At 39.7% G+C, this 26943-nt stretch overlaps 1 protein-coding gene across 2 annotated transcripts in view; it reads left to right on the forward strand.

Annotated features, from left to right (window-relative positions):
* Window positions 1-8322: 8322 nt before the first annotated feature.
* Window positions 8323-26943, forward strand: part of PXDN (peroxidasin) — an 89943-nt gene continuing 71322 nt past the window's right edge. For both annotated transcript variants that reach the window (XM_065631382.1, XM_065631383.1), the window contains exon 1: window positions 8323-8640. In XM_065631382.1, the coding sequence (XP_065487454.1) occupies window positions 8414-8640 (227 nt within the window). In that variant the 5' untranslated portion in view covers window positions 8323-8413. The remainder of the gene's footprint in view (window positions 8641-26943) is intronic.

Genomic DNA, 26943 nt, shown 5'->3' on the forward strand with positions numbered 1-26943 from the left:
TGCAAATTATAATATGCCATTTTGCTACTAGTTCGTTGTACATTTGTCAGGTAAGAGACATTTGGTGCATATTTACAGTAAAAATATTTTCCTTTTTCCAGTGGGGAGAGAAGACATGAATTAAAGTTCCAGATTTAAATATGATATATCTTTACTACAAAGCATTTAAAATGAATGGAACTTTTTATTTGCACTGGATTTTTAAAAATATTGGCTTTTTTGATAAAATGTTAGTTTTTTTTAAAAAAAGCTCCTCCCTCACATTCATCATTTCCTGCCAGCTTTTTTTAGCTGCTGTTGTTCTGCTAGAAAAGAGAAACAGTGACAATAGAATGAGAATTAATGATGAACAAAAAAACGAAAGAAAACCAGAAAAAAAAAAAATCAAAAATGTGCTCATTTTCTAAAATTCTTCCAACTAACTAAAGTTTCAAACTATATGATAAGGATACATAATAGAACCTTAATTCCTGTAACCCAGCCATATTTTAAAGATATTGTCACTTCCAGTCAGAACTGGATGGGAATCATTTTGCTTTCCATAGGCTATGCAAAAATAAAGAAAGAAGAACAAATCAGCCAAATGTCCATTTGGTACATGAGTGTAGGACAGAAAGACTAGTGGAGGACAGTGGAGGATTTATAGCAAGGATCATTGAGAATATAATTACTGTCTATGCGACTGAAGAGAATTGTATAATACATTATATTGATTTGCATGCAAAAGGTATGGCCACAGGTTTTAGTAGTGGGGGGTTTTTCTCTGTTTGTTTCTTCAGTACGCTCTGTTTTGCTTACTCTTACCTAAGAGTTGCAACTGGAAAGGCTGTTTCGGTCTCTGAAGGGTCGTTCTAAAATTCAAGGGCCAAGAGAGCATAGACAGCGGAGATTAAATCTTGGTCATGATGCGATAATGCAAGTTACAAATCAAGACCCCTGATTCCACTGCTACTGTAACTCAGAGTTGGCCACCTGGAGCAAAGAACACATTTTTGTTTTCTTCTCTTTTTAGTACTTATTTGTCTGTCTGTATTCCCCTTTGCAGGAATGTCTTACTGTCTAAAATGACTTAATCCTAACCAGAGATCCTGTAACAACAACAGAACATCAAAGGTGACTAAAGGAGGAAGATCAAACAGGAATTAGGCAATCCAGGGAGCAATTAGAGGACATCAAAACTACCCTGAGGGAGAGAACAGCATTGAGCTAGCCCACCCTAGTTGAACAGTCCTATTGACTTTGATCAGCCAGGAAAACATGGATGAGATGAGGGAGGTCTGTTGATAGCCCAAATCTCATACAGCCTGGCTGAACACACCCTCTTGCCTCTTAGCGTACTTCGGTATCTGACCTGAAAGTTCAAGGAACTGTATCTTTCTGGTTTACTATTTTTAAACACAAAAATCTATGTGGATAAAAATATTTTTCTGAATGTTCCCTTATATCACATTACTTCTGTTTTTTTCAAAGACCTTTGTTTAACTATTACTCTAATCAAACTATGGTAAGTAGAGTTTGCTCCAGAAGAACTGTTGCATTTCGCTGGAAGGTAAGGCCGTGATGACTAGAGCAGACCATTCCTGTCTCAGATTGCATCATACTGGTAAAGTTGCTAATGACTCAGCTTTTAGGCTTGTGAGGCATCTTGCCCAAGCTAGTCACCCAACCTCATGCAGTTCTTAACAGGGAGATGGGCATTTCCAAAGGCCAAGTCATCTGATCACAAAACCACAGAGATGTTGGCTGGAGGGGATGTCTAAAGGCCTCTTGACCAGCCTCCTGCTCGCACAAGGACTATTGCCAGCACTACCTCATATCAGCCACATCTTTGTCTAATTGAATCTTGAGAATCTATCAGAAAGAGGATTCCCAGCATTTCTGTGTAAGCCGTGCCAGAGCCACACTACCACCCTGATGAAAAATATTTTAATGCAATGTCAAGCCTAAACTTCTCAAGTCACAATTTACAACCATTGCACCTTGCTACATAGACCATCTGCCACTACAAAGAATTGTTTTGCTTTATCAATTTTTGTAGTTTCTCTTCAAGGTGTCAGGTTGCTGTTGGATCACAGCCTTGCCCTCACTTCAATAGATGAAATAAGCCCAGATCCCTCAGCCATTGCTCATAGGTTATGTACTCAAGGCCCTTGGGCATCTTGGTGGCCCTCTTTCCATTTTCTCATCATCCCCTTTGATCTGGAGAGCCCAGAACAGGATGTGTCTTTCCAGGTGGGACCTCACATACACCAGCTGAGGAGGAAAGCAGCTTCCCTTGATCTGTTGACTGTATTTCTCGTAATGATGATCATTCTTCTAAAATTAGGATCAGAAAACATTAATATTGCTCTGGAGAGTTCAACAGTACCTCTAGCACCCTATCTAGGATTTGGTATCCCCATGGCCAGGAGAGGCAGGGGCTCCCTGGGGCAGTAGGGCAGGGCCTGGCAGACCGGAGCAGGACAGCTGGGGGACACTGGGGCAGCGCCAGCCCTGGGCATCGGGCACCTCCCTGGGGACTGGGATGAGCCAAGGCTGGGCCAGGATTTTGACCCATGGGTTGGGGTTGGGATCAGGTCCACTGTGGGGACGGGGGTCAGACACACCCCTGGGATAGCTAGGCAGGGCCATGGGGATGAGGCTGAGCTGAGACCCGGCTGGAAATGCCAGTTAGCTTAAAAGTGGAGCTGCTTGCCCTCACAGCGGGGAGCTGGCTCTTCTCCCCATGGACCAGCTCTGCCATTCCCGGGCTGGCCTTGAACCCTGGGCTCAAGATGCCCGAAACCCTGACAGTACCTGTCTGGAAAACGGGCACAGCTCTCCTTCTGCATTTTTCTGTCTTCAGAGAATGAGCTGATTTTTATTTACGTCTGTAAAATTTGTGTCCGGATGGCTCTGATGCTGGCTGAGGCCTCCAGGCACAGCTGTAGTACAAATAATAGCCTGGAATCTCTTTTGAGTGAGGTATTTCCTCAGTGTAGGCAAGGGATTCAACTAATAACACCCAATTTCCCATTATGCCGATATTAAGGAAAATTACTCTATGGGAAACCAGGAGCTCATTTGTTCAAGTACCTTTTCATTTGGGAAAGTGTCTTCAGGGGAGTTTTCTTATTTTCTTTTATCATTACAGGCCGTGTCTTCCACTAGGTATGTTGGCTGGCTATACATTAAGGGCCCATGTTTTCCTATGTTTTAAGCAGCCTGCCAAAGCAAGCCTCAATATAATTTTTCATATTTATTTAATATTTTTTTAGCATATCACTTAAAAAGTCAAAAGGATAATAAGCGGGTTATCCTATTGTGCTATTTTTCAAGCCTGACTTCACTAGCCAATACAGGTTGACAAGTGTTTTATCCCCAGTGTGTTACCTGTAACAGCTGTGTGAGATCAAAAAAAAAAAAAAAGTTTATGGACATTTTCCTAAATGTCAGAGAATGGGTTAGCAATGCCCATTTCCTATAGCTACACCCTTAACAAACCCCCTCTTTGAAAGCGAGGAGACATTAAAACACATTGTCTGAAAGAATAGAAATATCTGGTCAACGTAAGTTACACTGGCTGATTTAAGATATGGTAAACATCTTGGACACAGATGCTAGCAACAGGTAGCATGGCTGAGGTGAAGACTCAAAGATACTTTGGAAGAGAACCTTCTAAATTTTTTTGCCAGTTTATATAGAAACTGCCCTAGGAATTTCTTGCTATAAAGAAACGAACAATGCATGTTCTGGTGATCTGCAAGAGACGAGGCAATGAAAGATATCCCAGCACATTCCAGAGAATGGTACACTCTTGTTTGAACTGAGAAGCAACCTTCCTCATAATGTAACCAGTGAAGGAGTAATTTTCCCTAGAAATTCATATTATATTCAGTAAAGGGATATCAACATCACTTTCCCAACTGAGAGGAAGAAGAATGTCATGAACTCTTGAATGCCCATGGTCAGAGAAGTTGCATTGCCTGTGACCTGACTGTGAAGAAGCATGAGGTATTTCAATAAGTATGTATCTGAGTATAGCATAAGCTTTTGTGGATAGTTAAGAAAATCTTATGAATGAACAAACATTTACGAATTTAAATAATTTATTTAGCTGGTACCCTGAGTTTACCATGCTTGCTGACATGCCATCCAGCTACCCCATGACATTCACTTTTCATATAAAATAAAAATAAAAGGTATGATTATATGCTCTCAAAACCAGTCTGAGGTTTGCTTCTGCCTTTAAAAAATTAAAGATCAGATGCATTTAAGCTTTAGAGTCCTATGCTGGCATACGATAATAAAAACACTATAAATATAAGTTTTATGGTGCTTCTTCATCAGTTATTTTGACAATCTGTTCCTCTTAACACTTACTGTTATTGTTGACAAAACTGGTTCTAAATGATAAACTGGGTCTTAATTTTGTGCCTGCTGAAGTCAATGCAAAGCATTTCCATTTTCAGGTATCTGAAGACATACTGAAATGTCTTTAATGCCTCCTTTTATATCCAGAGATAGAATGTTAACATGGAGATACAAAATTAACTGAAGAGGATTTGAGCTTATATTTCTTACATCTGAATTTTTAGCAAAACAAAAGACAAAAGTATTAACTATTTGATCTTTTAGAGACTTTTCTTTTTTATTACTTCAGCAAAGCAAAAACTATAGAACTAAATTACTGGTATGGAATAAAGCCAGCAAGTGGCAGTATTTGACAAAAATCTGAGAGAGAAGTAGGAAATTTTTAAAAGCAAATGGAGATCTACACTATATATAACTATAAGGTGAGAACTTCTCCTAGTATTCAGAAAGAAAGATCTCTCATTTCCATCACAAATACCTTATTTTTTTCTTAAATCAAATCCTCAACTAGAGAAATCAAAAACAGAAGACAAATTTCCCATGGGTACTTATATGCAGGGTCAACAATAATGACCCTACACATTTTAGAAAAATTCTTCTATGAAAATGACCTAAGAATAGAAAGATATATCAAACCAATTTGGAAATCTTATTTATCAGAAACCTTTCCTGACACCAATTTAGAATAGCATGCAATCAGTATTACAATCACTGTACAGTTTTTTTACAGTGTATTTCATAAAAGAAAATAAGATGTAGATAAATCAGAAAAACAAAACCAACAACAACAAAAAACCCAAACAAAAAACCCCAAATCAAACCAGCCAACCAACCAAAACCAAACAAAAATCCTCTGTGAATTTAAATGTTAACAAAGGTGCCAGAATCCAAAAGTGATGCTAGCATTGTTGAAAAGTATAATTATGGAGTGATGTCTATGTTTTCAGCACCAAAAAATTGCAAGGACCAGAAGACTGAGTTAATTAAATTCGTAACAGAAGTCTTTCTCCAATCTTTAAAAACTATGGTTTCATGAATACCAGAAAAGATCACACAGAAAAAGCCTTTAGGCCTGATTTCCTACTTACTGAAGTCACTGAACTGTTTCTCATTGATTTCAGCTCTAATAGCCCTGAATAATTTGTGGCTCAAGTTTGCTCAAGACAAATTTCTTACTCCCGTTGTTTTATTACAGAAAAACTCTTAGTGGAGAAACAAACAAACAAACAAGAAGATTTGAAGTTGTAAAATAAAACAATAAAAACCTTAGGAAACACCAGAAATTTGCCTTCTCCCTCGTGCAACTACATTAAAATAGTCTTCAGACATTTTTTCCACAAGTTTCCTGCTTTATTTAGTTCAAAGAATTAGTGATAATCTGGGGATGAAAACTTTCCTATTCCAGAAAGTTTGTGAAGAAGAGTTAAGAAACCGTGAGGACTTCTAAAAGTTAGCCTAACTTACAACACATAATAATTTAAATACTGTTCCTATGCAGCTTTAATTCAAATGGATTTCCTTTTTAACTCATTCTCTAAGCATGTTTTTAAACTCTCCCTTTACTGCTGAAGAAAATCTCTTGAAAGCTTTTTTGGATCTTCTTATTCACCTCTGTGAAGACTTTTCAATCTATCCGTATTTCTCTCATCTCTTCCTTGCCAAACTAGCATTTTATAGACTGAAAACAAGATGCAATTCTTGGCCTCAGAAAACGTAGCCTTGAGTCTTTAATCAGTGCATTGACAAGGAAAGAACTGACTGCTGTTTCAGCATCCCAATGAATGTCAAGTTGATCTGCGTTATATTTTAATTAGAAGCATTAGTATTCTATCCAGTGTCTAGTGCTGAGCTAATTGCACGCCACCTCATACTCTACCAAATTCCACAGGGCATGAAAAAAGTCTAAGTTAAATGACTTATGAGGCATTAACAATATATCAACCAAGAGCCTGGAGGTTACATGTAACTTAAACTAAATGTCAAGAATGCTATATAGCATGTTAAGGCTAAATTGACTAATTAGAGTGAAAATATCTATGCACTTTTAATCTTACTCTCAGAATTACATATGTATAGCATAAATACTTCTAATGCATAGTACAATAGCCCAGCAAGTGCCCAAATGCTAAAAACTTTTCAGAAAAATTTTCATTTCCTGTAGAAAACAAATTTGACTATGTATATTATTTTTTTAAAGAATCGTCAAAAAGCACCAAAATGACACAAAATAGTCATCATATTTTCCTAAATGCTATGAATATTCTAATTCGGTGATATCTCTAGGTTACTTGGTTTAATTATCTAACTTCAGATGTTCTGCTGCTTTTCATATGGGCACTGCAGGATGACAGATTTACAACTGCCAAGATGTTCTAGTGTGAGTGGCATTTCCGGGACAAAAAACTTACTTGTGCCAACACTTGCACTTCTTAGGTCAATAGTGCCTGATCTTTTCCTGAACCAGGAAACAAATATAAGTTTCAGATTAAAACATGCATATATCCCAACACTGATTACAAATGCAGAGGAGGTGATACACATAGCAGCCACTTGCTGAATCTACATCACATTTTAACCTGCTGCTTCTGTAAACTCTCACAAGCCTCTCCAGGTTCCCAGTTAGCCAGCCTCCAGCTCCCTGGGAGGATGAAGGATGTTTTAAAGGACTCAGGACTCCTTAGAAGAAGAAAAACACTTCTATGCTTCCATTAGCTAATTCCTTTTGAAGAGATAAGCAGTGTCTTGCTTTAAAGAAAAGAGACACACTGACTCAGGGAAAACATAGTCAAATAGTGTGTCAGTAATTTCCAGCACTTGTAGCACACTTCCGAGCTCCCATTTCCCACATGAGGTATTTGACTTGGTGTTAAAAACAAACAAACAAAAAAGCTATTCCCTGACTCATGTGCTAAAACTCAGTTTTCACAGCAAGATTCAGAGTAAGAATTGCTATAGTTAAGTTTTAGGCAAGAATGGCCTTTACATTGTTGCTTGAAGAAAAACGCGTGCAGGCAACCCTGCAGAAGTGCCATGGCTTATTTCTGGGGTGGAACCGAGGGTGCTGACACCCACCATCTGTAAGACAACGTGTTGTTGCTACATTTAATAGGTTAGTTGTGATGACTGTTATTATCATCATAGAAATGATGTTTCAATGTTTTCAGCTGGGACAGTCAAAGCATGAAGAGGGTTGGAGAAAAGGTATCTCTCTACTTTGGAACCAACATCACAGAAGAGAGACAACATATTAGGGCAATGTTGGAAATCTCAAAGGTAACCTATTTTTGTGTTCTCATGCTATTTTTGTTTTGAGAAAGAGTCGAGATCTTGGGAGCTAAGGCTGCAACCATTAAGTACAGTTACATTCTGATGGTCCTCTTACACCTACCTCCTTGACAGTGTACACACCTACCCCAAACCATCAGTCGAATGTAATTCAGGGCAAATCCGACAGATTTTCCTGCTTTGGCCATAATATTGCAGCGCTAAGAGGGAACAGACCAGGGATTGTGTACATGGGTCTTTCAGACCGGGGCAGAAATGGGACTTAGTTTGTTGAACATGCTTCTTCCCGTAAGGGTTCCTCTTTGCCTTCTCTTTTTTCCTCTTCGCATTCTGTTCTCTTTTCCTCTCCTTTCCCTTCCTTTTTCTTTCCCTTTCCTTTCCCTTCTCCCCACCCCTCCCCTTCATTTTCTCTGTATCCTCTCCTCTCCCGGGGTGCACGCAGTCGCCCGTTTCAGGGGGTACCTTCACCCCCTCCCTTCCCGGGGCTGGAGGCGAGAGCCGGGGAGCGGCCGCCCGGGGGCGGCTGTCGCGCCCCTGGCCCCCGCGCTGCCCCGCGCTGCGTGCGCAGGGCGGTGCGGAGCCCCCGCGGCGGGGCGGCCGCCCAGCCCGCCGCCGGCCGGGGCGGGCCCACCGCCGTCCCCTCCTCCAGCCTGCGCGGGGGGACGGGATCGCCCCGCCGCCGACCAGAGCTGCAGCCGCGGCCGGGGAGCGGAGCGGGCGCGACGCGGACCTGCCGGAGCCCCTCTCCTCCTCCTCCTGCCCCGCGCCCTGCAGCATGGCCCGGCGCGAAGCGGCGGCCGCCCCCGGCCTCTGCCTCCTGCTCCTGCTGCTGCTCCGCAGCGGGGGGCTCGTCCCCCCCGCCGCCGCGCAGCCCCCGCCGCCGCCGCAGCAGCGCGGGAGCGTGTGGTGCCCCAGCCGCTGCCTCTGCTTCCGCACCACGGTGCGCTGCATGCATCTGATGCTGGAGAGCGTCCCCGCCGTGTCCCCCCAAACCACCATCCTGTGAGTACCCGGGCGGGGGCTGCCGCGCCGGCGGCTCGGCGGGCAGGGAGAGGGGCGGAGGGAGGGCAGAGGAGGAGGAGGGGATACCTGGGGTGGGAGGCACTTTGGGTGGCGGTGGAGCCTCAGCCCTTTGTCTGCGGTCGGGGGAGGGGGGGCTGGACCCGCGGCGGTGAGCAGCGGCCAGGCGGACAGACGCCGCTCACCGAGGAGCCCCGCCGGCAGCGGGGAGGCTCCCGGGGCTGCCCGCAGCTCGGCAGGGCTGGCTGGGCTCGCCGCCCCCCGGCCCCGCTGCCCGTTCGGCCCCGTGGCCGGTCCCGGGGGGTGGCGGTGCCCGGAGCGCCCCTGGCCGGCTTTGGCAGCGCGGGGGGCGGGCAGGGTCTGGCCGGTGCCCCGGGTTTTGCGGGGGTGGTTAGAGGTGGATATTCTGGTTAACCTGCGGGCATTATGTCTCGAGTTTAATCGTCCCTAGAAGGGTTTTGCTGCTTCCTTTACTATCCTGCTTAAAAGCATGTTCAGTTGGCAGGAGGATCGCTAGGGATCTATGTAGCACTTTCTGTTCAGTTCTGAGACATGGTGGGGATGTAAGAGCAAACCCGGAGCCACACCCCGAATTTAGGAAAACTAACGCGGTTCGAGTTCCTGCAAAGGACTGAGGACATGCGAACTTAAAGAGTTCTCTGTCCTTTGTTTTAATTCGGGTACTAACGTGTCAACTGAAGTGCCCCACCATTCCTCTATAGGGTCTGGTCAATGTTTAGAGCAGGACAGTGTTGGTAATGAAATTCAGTATTGACAAGGATTAACATTTATTTCATTCACATTGATTTTAACAAAATGACAACATTTCCAGCCATATTTGCCTGTAATAATCGCAAATATTTAAACGAACATCACAAGCTATTTTGTTTCAAGGCTTACCGTAAGGACTGGATTTGTTCCACTGACCTGCTTACTCGCTACTTGGGCTCAGAAAGCTCTTGGCACCAGCCCTGTCCTTCCCTTACACACACGCAGCCGTAGAAGCTCAGCAGAGCTTGGCCCTGGGAATTTTCTGCGGGGCCTCGTGTAATAAATTGACTTGTGACTTTGTCAGATATTTTCAAAAGGGAGCTGTAAAGCCTTGGTGTGTTTCAGCTTCCAAGTATTATTTAATGTGATGAGTACAGTCATTTAACATTAACTGAGTCCCTCTTTGGCAAGGAGCGCAGCCTTTTGGCAGAATGGGATTAGTCCTGCAGTACTTGTAAACCTTTTAGGGAACAATACAGGAAGTGGGCGGTTAATGTTTCTTACATTTGAAACAAAGTACATTTACAGAGCACCATTTGCCTTGAGATTACAGGAAACTGTGTAAAGCTAGTTTAGTGAACCATTTTAAATAAAAAATAAAAAAAAAAAGAAAAAAAGGAAAATCTTTAGAGTATGGAAGTCTTAATGGCTTGGTTTCATGTTAAAGGTAGAAGTGCCTGCAACAGCAGAAAGTATGAGATGAAACCTAGCAGGGTGGAGCTCCCCTTATGGTGGGTATTTATAATCTTGCAGTGAGTCAGAGGAGAATGTGTGAACAATGCATGCATTATACTTGTCTAGCCCCACTAGTATATCAAACTGTCTAGTATCCCAAATGTGAAGTATCATTCTGGTATAATACAAGCCACAATGCACCAGAAGTAATGAAAAGGAAGTTAAAAACATTTTTTTCAGCTTGACGAAGAACAGTACTTTTCAAAATATGCATGCGGATGATCAGCATTCTTCAAAACATAACAGTGTCCTTGCTTGTCTTCTGCTAATGGGTATTCTCTTTTTTCACCAACCAACTAGGGGACTTTTAAATAAAATAAGTAATATTACATCCATAAATGCACAATTACTCCTGCTACAGTTCTGCTGAATGCATGCGAACGGGAAGGAGATGGGGCAGAAGACAGTCAGGCAAAATGAGTCTTTTGGACAAAGAACAATGGTACCGCTTATTTAGTAATCAGTAGTTTGCAGGTACCAATTATACATAAATAGCTTACCTATTGTGTATTAATTGCCTACTTTTAGCTGTAGTATGTACTTTCAGAATAATTATTACATGTCTGAGGTACTCATTGAATTACCAGATGGTTTACCACTCATTTTTACCTTACTGCTATGCAGAACTGTGGTTCTACACAGCAGTGTCATGCCTAATGGAGGTAGCCCATCGCTACAGAGGGCTTTTTACACTCAAGAATAGTTTGGTTTTTTTAAGTGTGAATATGAGAAGCAGTTATTTCATCTCTGGTTTCCCTGTCACAGTTTGCCTTTCATGTGGAGTCTATATATTAAATGTACTTTCTTTAGTGGTGGTGTTGATAGCTAGATAATTATAAATAATGACTTACATTTAATTGAATATCTTCCCCTTTAAAACATGGACTTACAAAATCCTGCGAAGTGTGGTGCTGATGAGTTAAACCACTGGCACTGGTGAATCCCACATTCTTGTCTGTTTTATTTCTTCCTTAGGACACAGATGGACCATACAATTTTGTTAAAAAGAAAAAAAAAATCACCAGAAGTTTTTCATTTTTTATAAGTATATAGTAATATTGGTTTTTGCTGAGCACTGATTCTGAAAACTGTCCTATCTTGGAAGCTGAGTTTGCTTTTCTCTACTTCACATATAATTTGTTATATGGATTAAAACAGCATGGGCCCCAGACCAACAGTGCAGCCAAATGTTTTCCTGCACATATCAAAAATGTCTACTCCTAATCTCAGGCTCTCTTTTGAAAACTGTTCATAACATCACCAGTTGCTGACCTTGCCAGTGCTACTTCTGGCTGTACATTTTCTCACTCTTTCCTGCTTCCCCCACTTTCTGGCACTTCCCCCTTCCCTGCTGCAGGCTGCATCCACAGCTTCAATTTCTTCTGCAGAGTGGGTTCTGCCAGCTTCAAAACTGCTGGCGAAGGCTTGGATGAGCACGTGGTTTCACGGAAGATGAGACTATTGCCCAGACTCTCTGTAGGACTAGGGCTGGCACCCCAGTCAGCAGGTCCTGTGCTGGCTTCCCTTAGGAATGGAGACCCGTCTCCAAAGCCGTTGCAAAATCACTTCATGTCTGGGGTCCTGGAAGTTTCCTTTCATCTCTGACTAAACATAGAGTGCTCATATATTCATGGAAACTGCTGAAATATATTTATATTAGACCATTTAAACACCTGAAGAATGTGAAATCTGGGCTACAGTACTATTGCTGTCCTCTCTTCCCTGAATTGTATCCTATCTTACATTTATTTAGGAGATTTCTGTGTTTTACAGCCATTTTTAGTTCATGATATTTGTAGTTCGGATAGGGATCCTTTGAGTATTGATACAATATGTTACTATTTGTATCTTGCCTAAATACGACCAAAATCCAAACCTGTCATCAAGACTAGTTACACATACTCAGACCAATACTAAAATTTGTTCACAGTTTTTCTTGGTAGCACTTGGATGCTCTCTGATCTTTTTGCTAGCTGTACAAGCATAATTGCATTCGCTGCAGCTGGGTCTCAAAGACTGAACGAGAACAGAAACTAACATTCTGTTATAAGCAGAAAATGTAAAAATTGATAAAAGATAATTGTCACGAAAGAAAGTGGGCCCCAATTGCAGTAAGAATAGGATGCAAGTTATTGAGAAGAAGAAATTATTTTGAAATAAGTCACTAGTAATAATATTTGCTACAGGGAATTATTACTTTGGTTCTCCTGTTTGTTATGAATAAAACACATGAGTATAATTTTAAGTGATCAGACCTTAACAGGACTTCTAAAATTGCAGTCATTCCAGGTAAGTAGCTTTTGAAGGTAGTCACTAAAATTAAATTGAAGGCAACAGTCTCAGTGTTGCTTGTTATTGTTTTTGTTTCCATGATTCCAACATATTCTACAAATTGGATACTTTACAGTGCATACCTTTTTGTTTATTTATTTTAATTTCTGGTTTGTAGTGTAAATGTTAAGGGTCTATCCAAATGGAAAGGGGAAAGTGTTAGTTGTTTAATTCTATGAGTTTCTAAACAGCTGTATAAGAAATACTTACACTTTTTTTTCACAGCTCCATGAGAATTTTTGTGGAATCTGATGTACACTTACAATGCCAGTTAAAAGCATTACTGATGCTTTTCAAAAGCATCTATCTTAATACAATTTAAAAAAAAATAACTGAATTGCACAAATCACACATCTGTTTGGAGTGTACTTGAATCACCAAAGACATAGGGTAACGGAAACATAATGACATTTTTCTATTTCAGTGTTGATTTGTGGTAACATTATGCCTCTTAACAGAGACATTTAGGGAAAATAAATGGGTGATATGTATGAATACTGTCAGTGCAGGAGTCTCTGGGCTATATAGCAGAGTGATGCATGCTATTTGCAGATCTGCTGTTTGCAAATTATGTGTTTTCAGTCAGCAAACCACCATCCCGTTCTTATCTGAAAAATCAGGATCCTTGTTTCGGATAAAATATTTGAAACCCTTTTATAAAACTTCCAGTAAACTAAGCAATTAAGACAGCAAATAAATACACCTCAACACTGTGAAGGACAAAGGATTGTAGTCTCAAATCTGGACTGGGAGTAAGCTTGGTCACTTCACTGCTGAGCATCAATTTACATTCAGGAGGTAGTTGAGAGATGTGACACTGGCGTAAGATTTTAGTTAATACACAGATATTTGTATACACATAGTGTTCAAAAAAGAAGAACAGATACTGAAGGTTTACTTGAAGTGTTTGAGAATAACTGAATATAGATCTTGGCTGGGCAGCAAACTGCATTAGATGCCAGTGATGATTTGCTTGAGTTACACAAAGCAGAGGGAAAGCATAAGATTATTTGAATAAAAGTTATCTTATGTCTTACGTCATGGAAATTTTACGACCAAGTGCAGAATTCAGTTTTAGATTAAAACACCTACATTTAGGTCTCCGTACACCAGAGTCTACAGCCATGTTTGCTATCTGAGCTTCCCGTCTAGTGAGTAGCAGCTCAGCCAATACAGTCCATAGTGCCCGGAGCAGGAGCCTTACTGAATGGGGACACTTAGGACTCGATTCGTTTGCTAACTGTAGTATCCAGCACCATTTGAATTCCCATAAGAAAATTATTTTTAGCCTCCAACTGCCTCTTCAGAAAGCATGCAGGTTTCCCATTGGGCCTGTGTCATACCTGCTTGCTCCCAACAGATGTCTCAGATAGCCTGGGACATCTGAACCAGCAGCAGGCACCACTGTTTGGACAACTGAATTAAGCTGCTGCTGTTTGGGCAGTTTATTCATTTATTTATGCTTTCTCCAGCATGAGTGTGTTGACTTGTCTTCTGTTGACAACAAAAGGAGTTTAAACATCTGTATGTAGATGTTGATATTTATTTGTCTAAACAAGAGCTGAAAATATTTTTCAGAAGTGAATGTTTTCATAGTATTTTGGGCAGAAGGAAACTACTTGCAAAATTTGAGCTAAGGAGTCGTACACGATACAGAAAGTAACTTACTTTAAGGTATGTTAATTGTTGCTAACGGGAGAGTATTTCTCCTCCATTAAGCCCTGTTCTCTAAGTAGCAGCAAATCAAATGGATACTGCAAAAGATACCAGCCCTCCCCAGCAAAGCAACTTTGGGAGGTGTGCAGGATGTGAACCCTGGAAAACCACTGCCAGGCAGCCTGTCTGTCCCGCTGATGGAAGGAACCAAAACCAAGGCATGAATGCATTAAGGAGACATTTGTAGAGTTTGCAGAATATGCTTGGCCATTAGCAGAGGCAGAAGGACACACCACTAGTACTGTTTGGCATTTGCTGGGAGACATAAGGCAAATTTGCTGAGGGATGCAGCAGAAGGCCCAAATGAGTCACTAGATCCACTAGTGGGAAAATATTTTTGTCATCTCAGCACCAAGTTAACCTTCATCAAATTCTTTGTTGAAGAATGGGAAAACATATGGAGCAAAATCATACCCATAGTTTCCTGCAAGTATCTTAATGTATGTTTAACACACTGTCATCAGAGGAATACATTGTCTTATGTTGCAGTTAATAAATATAATTTCTGATTTTCATCTTCTTTACTAAGATGTGTTCTTGACCAGTAAATACTTAACATTTGAGTGTTGAAATGCTAAATATGTATTTATTTACAGAAATACATCTGTAATGAGTAAAGCCAAAGATCCATTTGACCTAATATCTGTTCTTTGAGGGTGATTGAAAGGGCAGCTTATAAATAAGTAGACAGCATACACCAGTGTATAGTGGTTCATCCCTATAATAACCTCTGCAGTTTAGGGATTTTCTGAGCTAAAGATTATTTCCATATTATATGTAAATCTTGATTATTTTCTACTCCACAAATTGTTTAACATCCTTTTTCTTTTTCTTTCCAACTAATTTAGCTGTTACTTACACCGATAGCTTTTTGGTACAAGGAGTACTATACAAACTACATGGTGTAAATTGCTCTCTCCTTTTGTTTGAAGCCTGCGAGTTACTAGCTTCACTTGGTGTCCCCCATTTCTTCTGTTAGATAGAGACTCAATCCCTCTCTGTCATCTCAGTGCCAACCATGATTTTATGACCTTTGATCCTAAGTTTCTCCATTCATTTATTTTTAAAGTTGAGGTGCCTTCTTACTGAAAGGTTGGTGTTCTTAACCTCTCATCATCTGAATTGCTCCTAATCTGGTCTGCTGTGTTTTGAGATGAGGAAAGTATAACTTCCCACAGTAGTTACATGGACAGATCTGGTATGTGAGCTAACTAAGGATTTATACAGCAGCATTAAGATCACCTCTGCTTTTTATTTTCTGTTTCTTTCCTAATAATTCCCAACATAATATTTCCTTCTCTTGAACTGTTACTTTCATGAAATTATCAAGGGTAGTTTCAGGTCTTGTCCATAAGTAGTAATGATCAGTTCTAGGCCCATCATTTTGTTTGTAAAGTTTGGCTTTCTCCATATACATTACTTTGTATTAATGCATGTTAGGTCTGTATTTTATAGAATCATAGAATCATGGAATGTCCTGAGTTGGTAGGGACCCAGGAGGATCACTGAGTCCAACTCCCGTCTCTGCATGTGACAACCCCACAGTTCACACCATGTGTCTGAGGGCCTTGTCCAGTCTCTCCTTGAACACTGCCAGGCTTGGGGCCGTGACACCTCCCTGGGGAGCCTGTCCCAGTGCTCCAGCACCCTCTGCATGAAGAACCTTTTCCTGATGTCCAACCTAAACCTCCCCTGGCACATCTTCCTGCCATTCCCTCAGGTTCTATCATTGGTTGCCAGAGAGAAGAGTTTGGCACCTGCCCCTCCTCGTCCCCTTGTGAGGAAGCTGTAGCTGCCATGAGGTCTCCCCTCAGTCTCCTCCAGGCTGAACAAACCAAGTGACTTTAGCCGCTCCTCATAAGGCTTCCTCTCCAAACCCTCCACCAACTTTGTAGCCATCTTCTGGACACTGTCTAGAAGCTTTTTATCCTTTTTATGCTGTGGTGCCCAGAACTGCACGCAGTGCTCCAGGTGAGGCCGCACCAGTGCAGAGCAGAGCGGGACAATCCCCTCCCTCGCCTGGCTGGTAATGCTGTGCTTGATGCACCCAGGACACGGTTGCCCTCTTGGCTTTAGTAGCCATTCATAGACTGTGGACAGGTTCTTCTGCTGTTCTTCGTAGTCAGACTGTGTTAAAATAGATCAAAATCATAAGCAAAACTTTGTTCTTTCTGTTGTTCATCCCTGTTCCACTCAAGAATAAATTGAACGACGTAGAACCCTGCACGGCTCCCTGTGAAACTCTACTGGTAGCCTTCCCCCACTATGAAAATTCACCATTTACTAACAAAATCACTTTATATGCTCATCTGGACTGTGTAGGATACTTGCTTTCTAGCTGTTTCAAAAGATTGTCTTCTAATTCGCAAAGCTTTGGGAGCTTGGACTGTGGTCAGCACAAGATTTTTTTGTTTCTTCTGCTACGATGTTTTAGAAAGCCATCGAGATTATATAAACTTGGTATTGTTGTCTAGGTACCCAGTTGAAAATTACAAATTTAAACAATTTTCTGGCTTCCTGATTCTGCTAACAGATAGCTTCAATGTCTGTGCTGTTATTCAGTTTTCCCAAAAAACAGCAACATTTGAAGTGGTGAGTTATGTACATTTTCATCATTACTTTGGGGAATTTAGAGTCATGAGGGACACTGAATAAGAAACTTTGGAGTAGCAGAGACAAACATGGGATTAGTCACTGGAAAGAGTAAGAAATGGATGCTGGGAAGTGAGTAAATATACTCTTTTCTCTCCTAATTCCCAAAGAAGGCTGGTGGAAAAACAACAGGGAGATGCCTATTCCTTGCATCATCAGGAGGGTCTGGATCTGAGACACAAGGAGAGGAGTGAATGTCTCATCTGACATTGTGGTAAACACATGCCTAAGAAAAATATGACTAATAAATATTCCAGCCTCCTCCATTTTTCTGAGTAGCTCTTACTGACTTGTTTCCCAGGTGAGGTCAGTGCTTATTAAGAGATGAAATGGGGATGTCGTTAGCCAGCAGAAAACTTCATCATTTAGATATTAAGTAAATGTTAGTCTGCCCATGTGTACTTATGGATTGGCTTGTAAGTAAACTAAATTTAAATTAAAAGGCTTAAAGTCTAGCAGAAAAGAAAAATAGATAGCGTAGCCAGTAAAAAAGAGGACTGAGCCCGGCATGAAGGTAAAATGAAGCTGTGGAAAGAAACCAACATAACATAATAGAAGAAATTGCAATTGTTATTATGACATGAAAAATAGCAGCCAGCTATTCAGAAAATAACAAAAGAAGAAAAGAAATAGTGCATGGAGTGTAAAATTGCATAATATTTTGGGGTTTTTAATTACAAAATGCCCTTTTACAGCCATTTACTGTGTATAATGGATAAAATGAAAATGTTAGATTAAAATTTTTAGGCCCCAATTCTATTCTGAGCAATTGAAAAACAAACTGTACATTTTTACCTCTATTGATTCATCTCTTGAAATGGTATTTTTTCAATTATCTCTTTTTGGATTCAAATTTCTGAGACTTTCAAAGCCTATTGTAGCTTGTTTACAGTGTTTTTTCCCACCTCATATATTATTCTGTGATCGGCTATTTTCTACACTCTAGATCTCATCTTACAAAAGCAAATTTATGCTTTTTGTATACATGAGTAATCCCCAGGCTTCTGATTCTTCCTGGGCTTGGACTTTTGCTGAGTCTCTTTCCAGCAAGCCAAAATGTTTACAGCCTTGTAGGCTAAGACTTCACTTACAGAAAAGGTCCATTTCTAAAGGTGACATTTAAAATCTATATTACACAAGCTAAATATTTATAGTGGCTTGTCTTTTTGGAGAAGTTTGTGTATAAGAATAAGTTAATATTTTAAATACTTGTGTGTATGTCTGTGTTTATATATATACATATATATATATACACACATGCTGTCCATATTGTGCATATGTATGTGTGTGTATATATATACAGTAAAATGGAAATAACTGAACCAAATTGTCTTTATCACTTGTTTCATTTGGGTTTGATGGAAAAAAAAAATCAAAACAAAAAAAGAACCCAATAAAACCAACCAAAACAAAAATAGCTTTACAGGCTTTATTATTGCAAACATGGGCAGAATTTCAAGACAATCCAAAGAGATGGTGCAATGAGAGCTGGCTGAGCTGGAATGGAATGACATAAATATTTCCTTTTCCTTCCTTTGCTTATAGGGCTGCCAAATTTGATTTCTTTTTGGTATGGAATTACTACTGTTGCTAATGAGAGTCAAGTGATTATTTTAAAAAGGAAATTGAATGAAAGTTTGATTTATCGCAAATAACAAAGATTCTCAGACTTCTTGAGAAAGACATGAGAGAGAGACCAGTGTGGGCTCTCAGCTTTGTGTCTTTTTGTTTAATCTGTTTTTACAAATATTAGCAAAGATTAGAACATTGAAGAGTTTGTGCAGTGCCTGGTGTGGCTTCCTGAACCTTGTGAAAGTTTGTAGGGTGAAAACTGTGAGGTTTGGTGCAATGTAGTGTTCTCTCTTGTGGCTTTTTTGTTTGCTCGTTTGTTTTTCTGAGTTGTTTATAAGTTTTACTAAGCAAAACAATGACCATACATATATAAATCCAAAGTTAGTTTTAATGACAATAACATTGCTTTCTTTTTTTGTGAACTGATGTTGTTCAGACTTTCAGATCTTTTATTGTTTTCAAATGCCACTCCCTGGATCTTTCGGAAACATTTTCTTTCAACATTCTTTTGCCTTAAATCACTTAGTACAACAGTTTGTTCATTGCCTGGCTGGTCTAAAAAAGGAAAAGAATGTTATTTTGTACACAGCATTACCTCAACTAATAACTGGTTTTGGTAAGCAGCATGATGACTTCTGAATGTCAGGTTATTTGCATTTTGTTAGCCAGACTGATGGATTTAATAGCCTTTTATTAGCCGTATGTCTGCTGATTTCCTTTGTAGAAGAAAATGTATAGAGTAAGCGAGCCCATGCTTGCTTTGACTGATCTCCAGGCAGTGTGAGCATCATAGTTGGGGCAGCATGAAATTCAGTGCTGACTTCTCAAAACAGCTAAATTCAGAGACTTATAGCCTCTGTCCAAGATCCACCATGTTCTACATGGTTCTGATGGGCCACTTCAATATAAAATCCCACTCTTTGATATCTCATTGTGGCTTCTATTTAATGACTGTTTATCATGATAATCAGAAAAATTTTATGATAATCAGATTAAATCTGCCATGAATATTTAAATCTTTAAAGTGTGTCTGAATCAAAGTCTTACAATGCTTTAACGGTAAGGAAACATTTTTTTCCCATTTTTCAAAAATGTTTTGGAAAATATGTGGGGCAGTGTGTGGTCTGGTGCACAGATAACTAGTGAGCCTTTCAAAATTCAAAATAAATACAAATAAATGCTGCATTACATTGTCTGCAGTAGTACGATGGTGTGGCATGCCTGTGTAAAAAATACACCATGATTCATTTGGTGCTGGGAAGCTGCCTATCAAAGCATGATGCCTTTTAAGTGATAATTTTGTCACTCTCTGGGATAATAGTTAATTTGAGTTCAAGAAAAAAGTTTTGATTTGATAGCATTGTGATAAACTCTCTGATAAATGTGAAAGGCGAGAGTATTTTAAGTTATCGTAAAATTCAGATCTTTGACTTAGGTAACATTCTCAGTCTTAAGTAAAGAAAACCCAGACACTTGTTTAAATTGCCAGAAAAAGGACAGACTTCCATCAGGCAAGAAGAATTGCAGAGCTGCAACAGGGCTGCAAGAGCCAGTGAGAGCAATCGGATTATGTGAATAGGTGGTTTGCACTGGCCAAATTCAAGTCATTAAGTTTCTGATTTAATTTTATTGGTCTGGGCAGAGCTTAAGTAAGTGCAATAGCACCTATGTAAGGGGTAGAATCAGCTAAAATAAATCTATTAAAATGTTCGCTAGTTAGAATTTTCTGTGCTGTAAGTGTAGCTTGAAGACATAGCTGTCAGGAGTGTAAATAATTGCTACCAGGAAATTATTAAAGGTCTGTAAAGACCTTTCTTAGTATAGAAACATCTCTTATACTGTATTTAAAGTAATTTTTTAAACTCAGGCTATTCTTTTTCGTGAGTATCAATAAGCTAAATCACTTGAAATTTCTAAAATTTGGATTCTTGATTCAATAAATGACAGTTTTGAAAACTTAGCCAGAAAATCTTCTGATCTTCCTGTTATGACATCAGTGTTTTCTTTTTGACATGTTCTGTTTTCCTTATGCATTTTGGGTACATCTTACATGTGAAGAATTGCATAAAACTAGTGGCAACAGAAGAAATATTGTCTAAAATGTAAAAATAGGCTGAGATAATTTAATTGGAGATTTCCAACTGAACAGTTTGGCAAAGTAGTTTAAGTGGCAGAAAGCAAGACTAATTAAAAAAAAATAACCACATTCAATGTCAATCTTTATACTGGTCATACCTGTATAAAAAGTATCTGTCCATCAATGGATGTAAGACATAACTATCTTTTGAAGAAATTTGTGGGTATGCCAAACACTTTAAATAGTACAGGAGAAGTTTTCCATTTTTTATGAACTTGCAATGTGAACAACACTTAAGAGAACAGATATAAGAGGCAGGTAAATAACTTGTGTATAGTCCACACACTCAAGCACTCAGGTGTATTAGACGGGTCAGTTTTGTAACTCCATGGCATGTGTTTATAATCCCTTATTTGTCAAAGAAAGAAATCAGAACTAGTTGTGGTTTGGCACTCACCATTCAACAATATCAAGTTGAATTCAAACTAGACTTGCCATTTCAATATTGGTAAAGTTTGAATTCCCACATTATATATGAAAACAGTAATATCTGTGCAACCCAGATTCTTCAGGTAACAGTTTTCTGTTATCTTTCTTTTACTTTTTTTTCTGTGGATATCTATGAGGAATTGTTTTGTAATAGTATTAGCATAGCGCAAGTACCCATCTTGCTTGTCAGACATTGTTTATGACAGAATTTGTATCCTGATTTTTTTCCCCATACCTACCTTCCCAAAGTCTTTTCCTGAAAATCAGAAAAAGCTATGTATCTCATCATTAGTCTATAATAATAAACGCACCTTTGTCTATTGCCTGGAGTATAATTTACATTTATAGGATCCTTAAATATTAAACTATATTTTATTTACTTATTGACTTTTGCACATTGACTTTGCCTTGAAAATATCCTTATTTCTCTGAAGGAATATTTCATTTTTCAGGAGCCAATCTTCTGGACAATATAAACAAAAAATGGCTTTTAAAACAAGCTGATGATTGCAGTGGAATTAATTTAATTTATTTTTTTAACTTCGAACTTTGGAGATAATTGGGCACTATGGTATATACCCATAAAATAAATAATTTTTAACATCTGGACCCACACGTAAGAGATTTCCAATAGCATCAGGATTTGAAAAACTTATTGAATGTCTTTGTGGAATTAAAATGTGCCTTTTTTCTCTTGGTTGATTTGTCTTTTGTTCCATAAATCTGTTGTTTTTGACTGCACAGTGACAAAGCATCAGTGGGTGGGAACTAAAATTCAGCTCAGTGTTATCTTCAAGATTTGTCCCTCCAGAGACCAGAGCACGTCTGTCATCTCTCAGGAGAGATTTCAGCCGCGACACTACTGTAGTAGCACATCATCTGATGCCAGAGGAAACTTTAGCAAAGAAATGTATGTGCTTAAGAAGTTAAGTGCTCAGTTTGTGGCTTGCACTTCTCAGCCTCTTAAATTATACTTAAGGTGTCTTAAATGTCTGGAAATCCCAGCCATGAAGTGGCATTTGTATGCCTCTGGATCAAAGGGTATATTTATACTTCTGACCAGTCTTACATCAGTTATAGTTTAGCTGTGGGTCCAAGACAATTCTTTTTCAGGTGAACTTAAAATTTGGTGGATAATATTTGTGGGAAAGATTTTTTTCGCTGGCTTTTAAGCTATATATGTGGCAGTGTTCTTAGTCAAGCGGAGTAGTTTATACATTTCTGAGACATGTAAATATGTATTTTTAGTTGTTAGAAATATTCTAAAAATCTATTATTCAAAGCTGAAAAGTAATTAGCAGATATATCTGCTTATTGAAACCAAGATTTTTTTTTTTGGTAATTTTTGGCTGCAGGTACTACTCAAACTTCTTTTTTTGAGATGACTATTTATATTAGAAGAAGATAGTAAGTAATGTATTTAAGTAGTTCGTCTATTTAGTACATTAATGCTAGTATGTACCCATTTGTTTTGTTTCAATTTGCTCTTTTAATTTACAAAATAGAGATTGTACCACTTCACAGTTAAAAAAACTCAACCCAGAAAAATGCTGTGAGTGGTACTCGGGTTTCTTTTGGCTGCTGGGTGTCAACAGTAGTGGCTTGTTTCTGCCCTTGGTCTTCTCAGTCAGTTCTCAGAGTTAGCAGAAAAATTAGCCAGGGAAAAGCATTTGGTTTCACATGAATCATTCCCTGATTTTGTGGCGTGTGATGTCTGTGGCCCCTCATGATAGCCCTGGTGGAAAGGTGGCCTGGCAGGCGGCGGGAGGGGAGGAACGGCTTCCTGAGGAAGCTGTTAATTGGCCCCTGGGGCCTCCCTGGAATGGGCCTGCCCTCAGGGAAAAACCTTAAAAATAAACGGAGATTGTGATACAACTTGAAGGGACAGGTTCTGCACACACAGAGTCCTCTTCCACTTTCCCTTCTTGCACGCAAGGGAGAGCCACCTGCCCCCCCGCTCCATGTTTCCCTGGGCATGCTGCTCCCGCCCAGCAGCAAAACCAAATGTCTTACTTCAGAAACATTTACAATTTTGACTTCCCTGAATTATTTTTTAATTAATCTCCTATCTGCTGAGTTGTCATGCTAGGTATGGACCTGTTGGAGAGGGTCCAGAGGAGGCCACAAAAATGATCAGAGAGCTGGAACAGCTTTGCTATGAGGACAGGCTGAGAGACTTGGGGTTGTTCAGCTTGGAGAGGAGAAGGCTCTGGGGAGACCTTATTGCAGTCTTTCAGTACTTAAAAGGGGCCTATAAGAATGATGAAGGCAGACTTTTAGTAGGGCCTGTGGTGACAGGACAAGGGGTAATGGTTTTAAACTAAAAAAGGCAGGAATTTTGTACAATGGGGGTGGTAAAATGCTGGCACAGATTGCCCATATTGGTGGTAGATGCCCTATCCCTGGAAACACTCAAGGCCAGACTGGATGGGGCTCTGAGCAGCCTGATCTAGTTGAAGATGTCCCTGCTCATTGCAGGGCGCTTGGTGATCTTTAGAAGTCCCTTCCAACTCAAACTATTTATTCTATGACTCTGTGACTTGCTATGTGGCTATTTTAAATCATGTGATTTTTCTGAAATGCAGGTTTGCATTTAACTTCGTCTTTTAGAGATATTTCTAATATTTTATTTTCATTCTATTTCTGCAAGACTAATCATAGAATCATAGAATCGTTTAGGTTGGAAAAGACCTTTAAGATCATCAAGTCCACCTCTGAACCATGTCCCTAAGGACCTCATCTATGCATCTTTTAAACACCTCCAGGGATGGTGACTCCACCACTTCCCTGGGCAGCCTGTTCCAATGCCTGACAACCCTTTCTGTGAAGATGTTTTTCCTAATATCCAATCTAAACCTCCTCTGACACAACTTGAGGCCATTTCCTCTTGTTCTATCACTTGCTACTTGGGAAACGAGACTGACATTCTCCATGCTACATCCTCCTTTCAGGCTGTTGTAGACAGTGGTAAGGTCTCCTCTCAGCCTCTTTTTCTCCAGGCTAAACAACTCCAGATCCCTCTTTTTAACTTCTCCTGTTTTGTTGCATGTGCATATGTTTGAAAGCATTTTTCTTTCCTTTTGAACTCTGGGAATGACCCCTTGAGAGTCCACGTTAGATATAATGTGTTACTGAGAAGTGCACGAAGTTGCTCTCCATATGGTGCAAATAATATTTATATGGCCTGAGTGATAGCTAGTCTGTAACCGATAAGGAGTGATGAAGATAAGGAAGTAAGTTGTAACATTCAAAATGGAAAAGTCTTCAAAAATGGCATTAAACTGTGAAGACTGAAGTAGTACAGGATCATCTTTGCTTATACTGAGACAGGAACTTTTGACCTTGGAAACAACATGTGTACAAAAACATTTTCTGGCTAAAAGTGTTTCATGCTTCTTTCTGGTGTTTTTCTACTTTGTCAATGTAATGAAGTAATTACAGAGATACTAAAAAGTGCTTTCTAATTAATTGTTGACTTAACACTGTCAATATTAGAAGTGCTACGAAGGAGGTACATTTTATTTAGTTTAGTTCTACTGTTGCAATATGAGGTAAAATGAGATGGGTGTTGATTGATTCAAGTTATAGAATGTGATAAAAACATATAAAGCATAATAATTATTATTAATCATTGATTCTCTTGATGCATTCTGTAAAGTAACCTGTTCTCTAATGAGTAGGAAGCAGGAATTGGAAGTGAGTAGTAGCTCTAAAATGGCTTTATTATTTTTTTTCTAGTTTTGATATTGATGTTAGGATGGACATAGAAGAAAAATGAAGGAATCATCTCTATTCCCAGAGATTCCCTTCCCTGAAAGTCATTTAGTTGGGTACTTTAAGGTTGAGGGTCTTCATAGGTAGAAAGCAGCTTCTCCCAAGAGCCAGGAATGCACAGATGCCTGTGCTGAGGCTGTACTGATGAGGAATGAGGGGATAAATATGAGAGAAGTCCTGACGCAGCCCCGTCACTCTCAGTTCTTCTGAGTTTGCTTTGCCAGGAGCAGGAGGAGCTGGAGGCGGAGCAATAAAACAGCTAATTTATCTGCTCTGGCAGCATGTCGTTAACTTCAGGAAGCAGAAAATAAAATTCCAAGAGTTGCAGCTTTTTCAGTGAAGTGACCTGGGATTTTCCATAAAGTGGAAGGAAGAGCTGTCGCATTGTCTGAAACCAGGAAGCAGGTAATAGAGCACCTGAATTTTTGTTTTTACTTTTTATGCAAGCCAGTAGTACCTTCCATATTAATAGAAAATGTCCTTGGCATTCTGTAAGAACAAATATCTAGATAAATTCTAACAACACCTGAGTCTGTCTGAATCTAAAATGGTAATCTCTGTATTGGAAATAACTGGAAAATACATAATGGTTGGAAGTATGTTCCAATAAAATCCGCCTAGTACAGAGGGAAGAGTGACGCATAGATTTACAATGAATAAAGGCTTTTGAGTCAACTTTAGATGCTATTTTTAGATGCAGTAATTCCTTCAGTTTTCCACATCCTTTGGCTCGATGTTGATCTTGTATTGCAAGATTTCTTTTTGACCTGAAGGAGACAAATTGTGTATTCTTTAGTAAGGTCATCAGCATTGTACATGCTGGATGTTATTTATTGGTATAATAAATGTAATTCACTCTCCCATGCACTGCATCAGTGAGGCTGCCTGCCCCGAGGAAAGAAAAGCCCCCAAAACTGCACTGGTGGAGAAATCGTACTTCCATACCAGTTTATTTAATATTAGTTTGCCCACCCAGTTTGTTACTTCTTTCCCAGCCCTCACTCTCATCCCTGTTTTCAGCCACAGGGTCTCCTGTTGCTGGGAGCTCACAGCCGTCGGGTCTTGGCCGATACTCGCCCGGTATGGGGGCAGCCGGCTGGTCCTGCTGCGGGACAGGGGCCCAAGGGTCACAACCATAATAGAAGGAGGCTTAAGAAGCGATCTGGCCTCTGGCACTCTGGTAAAACACAGGTGACTCCCCCGTTTCAGTGCATATTTTTGTTTATGTGCACGCTTATTGGCTGGCCTTGCACCTTCATCCATTTTCCTGGCAGGAAAGAAAGAACCAATCTGCCATAGAATAAAATCAGAGATATCCTTATTAGAAAGAATTGTGAGTATATTTTCTTGCCCACTCATATTTGGCATTTTAGCTTTTTTTTTTTTTTTTTTTCCAAAATCAGTCATTAAGAACTGCTGCTGCAAAAAAAACCCCAAACCCCAAAAAACCACATATGAACTTCAGTGCTTAACCTCTCTGGACCTATTCAAGCAAAATAGTCAGTGCTGCTCCTGACTTACAGCTGTTTGCTTCTAGTGAGTGGAATCTGAGGGTAAACACACTCAAGCTGGACACATGGTTAGACTATCCTTTTTTTAACAGTGAATATAGTTAAGTACTAGAATGACTTGCTTTAGGTTTTACTTGATTCATGGTCTTTCAAATCACAATTTTATATTTTTCTCAAAGGCATGGTTCAGCTCTGACAGCAATAATTGCCTTAAGACAGAAACTTCTCTACCGTTGTGTGACTTGTCCTGTGTGGGAGGTCAGGGGATGATAATATTTCTTCCTGGCTTTCAGTTCTTTCCTCTGAGAATATCAATATTTCATGGATATAGAATTTAGACATAAGCATTCCTGTGAGACAGAGAGTGCAGAAACATTATTTATTTTGCAAAATGGTAGATAGGGGGAAAAAAGGCTAAAGCATAAAAGCAGTATTTCTGGTGTTTTTTTTCCTCACATGTATTAATTCACATGACTACTAACTACAAAATCAAATGAAACTGTTATTGCATTTGTTTCAGTGGTTAATGGTATGTCATATACTAGTCAGCTTCATTTTTTGCTATCTTCTTTTGCCTACTATAGAGGATAAACTTCTTTTTTTTTTTTTTTTGGTTGAAAAGTACAGTTGAAACAAATATTGAGAAGGAAACTGAGG

The sequence above is a fragment of the Caloenas nicobarica genome, chromosome 3 (genome assembly GCF_036013445.1).
Source record: "Caloenas nicobarica isolate bCalNic1 chromosome 3, bCalNic1.hap1, whole genome shotgun sequence".
NCBI classification, from domain to species: domain Eukaryota; kingdom Metazoa; phylum Chordata; class Aves; order Columbiformes; family Columbidae; genus Caloenas; species Caloenas nicobarica.